Raw genomic sequence first — 7,034 nt, 5'->3', positions numbered from 1 at the left:
CCCAATACATACCAACTTGTCATCTTCAAATAATATCGCCTACAGTGTAATGGGTGGAATTTAAAAAAGAAATATGCATGCCCTATGAAAATACCAAAATGTAGAAAGACTTTAAAATAAAAATGGTAAACTCACTTTTGCTGTCTTAAGAGTGCAGACATACATATGTGAATAAAAATGGCAAAATGATATTACTAACATACTTAAATATACAAATAACGTGCAAAAGATAATATCCATTCGTAAAATGGTCCCACATATACATATATATTCATATTCTTTAATATAGTACAGAAACATAACGAAGCATATTCTTGCTGTAACATCTAGACGTCTTTTTTTTTCCCTCATCACTCTCGTACATTGCTCAATATCCTTCAACATCTCACGCCCCATATCATAGACAATAGCAACTAAAAATGCTACGACTAGAATCAATTCTATGTCAACAGCCAACATTTCACTGAGAATACCGACGATCAATTGCTATTCCCTATGATATGGAATGTGTATCTCATCACTTTATCATATATGTCGGGCCTCCTACTTCCAGTACGTCTTTGGACATACCACACTGCCCACTGGTTTCCTCCTTTGCATCATAGCCAATGCTTATTTAAAAAAAAAAAAAAAAAAAGTTCTTGTAGCAATAGATTGATCATAATTTGTCCAATTTGTGCGAGTTTTATAATTGTCCTGTCTCTATTACCACTGTCAATCCAATTGTACATGTAGCTTATTGCAAGTCTTATCTATATATCACATAGCTTAGCTGTGTACATGTGATCTCTAGACCAACTTGCCCTGGACAATGTGGCCCCAATACATTTAGAACCGAAAAGCTCTGTGTGAAACGACTGCTCATGTGCTCATCGAAGCGTAGCACAAAGACAATGTCACGAATGACCTAATTTTCAGATTTCCTGTGCACCATTCGGTATTGGGCCAAAGTGCATTCTACACCAACCAATCAAACCTGTCGAACATCTGCGCAACTGTAATGGGCCACGTAATCCAGGTTTATATGGTACAGAAGGTCACATGTACAGGCATGATAAAACAATATGTCGAGCTTACAGTTCTACACTAATTACCCTGTATATGCCAACACACACTTCGTATCATCACTCCGACAACAGGTTCATAAATAAGAAAAACACACCGTCTCTGACTTAATGTCATACTTTTAATCGTGTAGGCGAAATACATAATCGTACATCCATACAAAAAAAAAGAAGAAAAAAACAAAAACAACAACACACAAACATTGGTTTCCTGGTGAGAAAGAGAAAGAAATCTGGGTAATTTCATCAGCTGACATCTGAAAAGATTAAAACTTGTTAGTAAGGGGGATAAAAAGTAATCATTAATTCTTGTCCTACGCATTGCGACGCACTTTGGAAGCCTGCTGGGAAGATGGGAAGAAATTCTAGGGAAAAGACAAGGAATTAATTTGACGGTGTCAGCCCCTATGGTCACACATTCTGTGCTGAAACTGGGAAAATTGTCTCCGAAAAGGCTTTTGTCTGTCAACGACAGAGAGGATGATTCCTCTATCCAAAAATTTGCAACGATCTTTGAGTTTAAGTGACAAGTCGCCAAAGAGGTCAGCGAGCACCGAAAAGTCACATGGTAGCGGTTCTCTGTGATCTTCGACATCACTGTGATGCCCTGTTACAAACTTGGTAATGGATTGCCATGAAGGTAGTTTTTTCTTCCGTTAACAATTTTCCTCACGGAGACTTCTTTGCCCCGCCCAACCAACTGACGTGTGACCATAGCCCGACAGTCTAGATGAGATGACCCCACAGAACAAGCACTAAAATGGGATTGGAGAAGGGCTTTGCTGTAGAAGAATCGCCAAATTGCACCTGAAAAATGTTTGTGGAATACAAAGAAAAAAAAAAAAAACTACAGAGGATTTTTTTTGGGGAAGTTGATGACCTTTTTTTTTTTTTACAAAAAAAGAGAAAATAAAGAAAAAGAGAGTATGTCACAATATCAAATAAGACGAGAGCAGAAACTAACCTCTTGCATCAATTAAGGCTCTCTGGTATGGGTGCTCCCGGACTGTCCTTCGCAGCTTTGGTGCGGCACCTGGGGGTGGGGTTCGGAGGGGGGGACATGACATGCACCCGTGAGGAGGCGTGGCACCACAAATCCACATTACACCATTAGTCCATCAAAAGGTGGTGGAAGGGGGGCGTTGCCGAGACATTTGTGTGGATTCGAAATTTTTCATTTTTTTTTTTTCAAATTCCAATGAATGGCAAATTGGCATTTGTTGTTGTTTTCCCACACAGATGGAGGATTAAAGAGGAAATAGAATAAACATGTTAGACAATGAATATACAACTGCTCACGAAACTGTATTATAATATCTACACAAAACCATCTTCACAGGGAGCATACTAATATTGTCAATCTATCTGCTAGTGAGATTTAGAAACTTTCCCGATTCTTTAGTTTTTAAGTGTGTATTTTTATGGAATCTCCAGTCGCCAATTTTCTGATACGAACATTGCATCAATCAACACACATTTGTTTTCTAAATCTAGTCTAGGCTTTGAACAGTTTCTAGCTGAAGACTTGATAGACAAAAATCTCACAATTAACAAAAGCAGGTGAAATTATGACAATAACAATTAATTATGTTTAAGAACTAGATGGATGTTAACTGCATTTAAACAAATTCTGCTTCTGAGGAGCTGATGAATGACATCTTGAGTAGTCATAGGCTTTTGATCATTCTGCAGGGGGAAATGGAATCTGATTATCATCATGATTAGAAAAAAAAAAGAAAGAAAGAAACAATTCTTGTGAAAAGCTAAAGCACCCCCGGTGCTTGAACACAACCCCCGGCCGTATATATATAATTTTACCTGCGATTTCGCTGTGAATATGTTATATGATTAGCAAAGCTTTGGTGCAAAGGGTTTGATTAAAAGACAACAGAAAATAAAAGGAATGTCCAGGTTCCAACAAGTCGAGTTGTAACAGTTTTTGAGTTATAAACACACAATTCATCCAAGGTTTTCTGTATGCCTTAAGACTCTTAACTTTCTCCGTACAAAAATATATATCAATGTATTCATCTACTTATACATATAGATACTGAAAGACTTTGACAATTCTTCTCAACAATGATTAAATGTCATGAAAAACTTCCTTGACACAAATTCATCTCCAGATTATGTAAGGAGAAAGACAATTGAAAGGTGCATTAAAAAATAAATCTTACGACAGTACGAGAATAGCTTTTCATATTTGCACATCATAGATTGAAACATCCAGCAGTATTCAATGCCACAGAATTTACCCTTCTGTACCATCTGAGTTGACTCATGTTTTGTCCAATTGTAATGTCAAGGTAACTTTGAGGAGAAGGTAAATCGAAGATAAAACTTGTGCGAACGAGATACATTTTGCCTAGACTCTACAAAACATGAACACACATCACACACAGGGTTTTATCCTTATTTCACACACTCACTGAAAATGGAAGCACACATTGCCGTACCTGATTGCGGCATTGATTGCAGACGGTTTGACGGCATATTTTCCCCTTTTGAGTTTTACAACAGCCCAGATGTGCACATTTTGAGATATAACTGACAAAATCTTGCTAAATTGTCCTGAACAAGCTTTAAGATGTTTCTGTGTGCAGGGGTGAGGATTTGAGACATTTGGCTCTACTCAAAAGAGTTATCCCAATTCGGGCTATGGAAGGCCAAACTGTGAATTGCACTGAAGCAGACCCCTGGCATAGAAGTCCCTATTGATAGCTTTCCCCCCTTTTTAACAATAGCACATGGAGGAGGGGAGCGAAATTATTTAATTCTTGATTGGAAACAATTCAGCAGAAGATCCAACAAGTATTGGGCTTCATGTCACCTATAAAAGATTGCTTCTCTAACCTCCACTTTCCCTCATCCCCACCCCCAAACATCTCCTGCTTTGAGGACTGCTGAATCTCCCTTTGCAGAACCCGGCATCCACTGGACGAGGAATGGGAGTCTTCTAGCCAATGAGGGTCAGATGAAACAGTGAAAATCTGAACCATAGCAATCTCTGCTCAGTTGTATTTCCCTGATAGTGTAACAATAGAATATCTGTGTGAACTGTCACAAATTTGCGTATAATTGAGCTATCCTGGTCTTTGGTCCCCTGCCATCGGTCAGGTGGGCTGATCACTTTACTGACTGACCACTTGAAATGTTTGATGTGACCGAGTCACAAAAGAGGTGAAACTTGACCCATTCCTCTCGAGGGAAAGGGGTGGTTGTGATGGCATGGTAGGAGAGTTGCGGGGGCAGGAGGCCGCTAAGCCCCGAACCCCCGGCCCCTCCCACTAATGCACGGTGGCAGCCATGAACATACCGAGTGTGCCGTCCGAGATGCCTGGTGGGTACTCCAGCATGGAAGGGGTGAAGGCGTACTGCTGGTACGGGTCCAGCGGCATGAGAATGTTGGATCCGTCGTGGGTGGGCATCATGGGCGTGGTCGGCAGCGTGCCCAGTCCATTGACCATCGTCGTCGCCGCCATCCGCGGCAGGAGGGATGGCGCCAGGAGGTGTGCCTGGGCGGCTGGCGTCGGAGACCGGAGAGGCTGGGGGACTAAGGCACCGGCGGGAGCTGGCAATGTGCGAGGTGAGGCTGTAGGGGGCACACAGCAAGAGAAGAGGTAAAATGTAGCTCACTGTACACTTATCACATTTTAGGTCGACCTCATAAACATGTACTTCAAGTGATCAACAACAGCTAATATTCAGTTGGCTGTTGAATGATGCAACAACTTTGCATTGCATCTTCTTCGCTGCACAAGAGTACACTGTGAACAGAATTCCATTTAAAACTCCCTTGAAAATTAACAAACAAAACATCAACAATTCTTTCCCCTAGTTATTGTTACTTAGTTTTCTTAGTTATTCTTCTCGGTTTTTGTCTGTGTGGGGGGGAGGAGTATTCTTATTTGATGCAAATAAGTTCATAAGTATAATGACTCTATGTACAGTATCAAATGGCTACAACAAAAGCAGGGCTTTTAATCTAATTTGGGCCAAGTTGTATAAAAATGGGAGCCCTTCTAATTTTTCGATGAATTGGGGGGGAGGGGGGTGCTAAGACCATCTGTCTCTAATATCAGAAGAGCTTGGTTTACCACTCACTCCTTCACAGATCTCACACTGACAAAAATGCTAGGTGCCACCAACAGAGGGCGCTACAGTGGATTGGCACAGATGCACAATTGACTGCCAGCTCACCACAGCTCCCTACCATCTACCACAGAATTCTCTCTGCTAGCACTCATCAAATTAAAAGGCAAGTTATCCTAACTTGACTGAACACGCCCTCTAAGACCTAAGATCACCAGTTTGGCTTTTCCTTCCAGCTTTATAAAATTCAGTATTCCACTCCCTGAGGAGGTGTAGAAGAGAGGTTTCCCATGGAATTTTCATATGTCCATGCTTTTAGAGAGCCTTCCAACTATGGCATTATACCTCACCATAGAGCATTGCAGCAACACCCTTAACATCACCTGCACACCTTTGCAAATCTTGAGAATGCATCATCATCCCCCCCCCCTCCACCCCCCCCCCCCCCCCCTCCCCATGAAAGTATCTGATGGAGGTGGTTATCACTTTGGCATATATTCCCCCTCCACCCATCACAATCTTCAACGAGAAATAAATCTCTCCCTGTGGGTCCTTGCAGGAGACGTCTTCAAATTGCACGGCATGAGTAAAGTCGCGACTCACTAAGTGGCGTTGTGGCTGCAACACTGGTGGCTTGTAGCTTGCTGGTGTTGTCTCTGTACGTTCCTTTCATGAGGGCCAGTTCTATCAGTTGTCTCTTCTTCAGCTCATCTTCACCTTCAGCCTGCATGGTACAGAAAAAGACAGAGATAAAACAAAGATAGATAAGTCACAGGTACATTAATTCATGCAACAAGTACACACTAACGAGCAGCTGAGTCACAAATAATATGTTGGTGAAAAAGAATATGTTCATATCTAAAGAAATCTTAAAGGCAACGACCTCCCCCTAAAAAAAAAAGGAAGTCCAAAAAAAAATGAGTAAAGTTGAACTCTACTGATTTTCACATCACGCCCCTGTCACTCCGGGATACAGCGCCTGGTCTTCGGATTGAGCCCCATTCCTCTCTGCCCTCCCGCAGCTGTTATCGTAACCTTCCATGCACCGCTAGGAGTAACAGAGTTTGAAGGTGTGGCAGCATCATTAATCACAGAAATGAGTGAGCGGAATCGCTATTTCAGGCATCCAAGCCATTCCTCCATCTCCACTGCCCCCCTTCTCCCTTCCCCTCCCCCTCTCCACCAGTCCTCAGGGGGCGGAGAAGCCACAGTCTTCATCATCATTCCTCTTGCCTTCATTCTATCATTCATTTCTATCTCTTTTTCTGTTTGTTTTCATAACTTCTTCCCCCCCCCCACAATCCCTTCAAATGAGCCACATTATAAATCATTCATGACAAAAACAGCATCGCTACAAATTACCCTGGCCCCAGTAATGGTGACATAACAACAGTCCAATCCGGCTTTCAGTGAAATGACACGGCCGAGGTGTCGTTAATATGGCATTTATGCCTTTTGCCTCCGGAGGACAGGTTCATGCATTTTGATAGGGGGCAGCAAAACTGTCTCTGCAGTCGGATGATGATCTTGTAATCATGGTGATCATACTTCCTCAGTCATGGCATCGAGAGACACAGGGGGCAAATCATCTGCCACTGATGCATGGGTGCAGCTAGGTATGGCAGAACGGGACTCTAGTTTTGACAAACAGCCTTGTATGGTTTGTGTATGTTTTTTTTTTTTTTTTTTTTTTGGGGGGGGGGGGGGGGAACATGCCCTTCTGGAGCTATTGATTACTCAACCAGAAGCTAAACTACATGTACAGACTCTGCTGCATGACAAGAGAACTAGATGTACAGTGTAGGCCATCTACTGGTAATCATTGCCCACATTGCGCTATGACAATGTTTCGTGTTTCAGGGATGTCACTTCCATGGT

General features: G+C 42.1%; 1 protein-coding gene across 1 annotated transcript; it reads right to left on the bottom strand.

Annotated features, from left to right (window-relative positions):
• Positions 1–2,023: 2,023 nt before the first annotated feature.
• Positions 2,024–5,875, bottom strand: LOC140242247 (KH domain-containing RNA-binding protein qki.S-like). Its single transcript, XM_072321992.1, has 3 exons — positions 5,760–5,875; positions 4,381–4,656; positions 2,024–2,097 (listed from the first exon to the last, which is right to left on the bottom strand). Exons 1-3 carry the CDS (start codon positions 5,827–5,829, stop codon positions 2,024–2,026), a joined length of 420 nt encoding a protein of 139 aa, XP_072178093.1. The 5' UTR covers positions 5,830–5,875.
• Positions 5,876–7,034: the final 1,159 nt, after the last annotated feature.

The sequence above is a fragment of the Diadema setosum genome, chromosome 19 (assembly GCF_964275005.1).
Source record: "Diadema setosum chromosome 19, eeDiaSeto1, whole genome shotgun sequence".
NCBI lineage: Eukaryota > Metazoa > Echinodermata > Echinoidea > Diadematoida > Diadematidae > Diadema > Diadema setosum.
Note: the sequence above shows the minus strand (reverse complement) of the source record. Positions and strands in the feature narration are given on the sequence as shown.

What these genes read in the sequence shown, in the direction of transcription:
- LOC140242247 (XM_072321992.1), bottom strand. Translation starts at nt 5,829, where the DNA reads ATGAAAGGAACGTACAGAGACAACACCAGCAAGCTACAAGCCACCAGT. An exon ending in TGCAGCCACAACGCCACTTA is followed by an intron (nt 4,657 to 5,759) that starts GTGAGTCGCGAC and finishes TGCCCCCTACAG; the next exon opens with CCTCACCTCGCACATTGCCA. An exon ending in CATCTCGGACGGCACACTCG is followed by an intron (nt 2,098 to 4,380) that starts GTATGTTCATGG and finishes CCCCACCCCCAG; the next exon opens with GTGCCGCACCAAAGCTGCGA.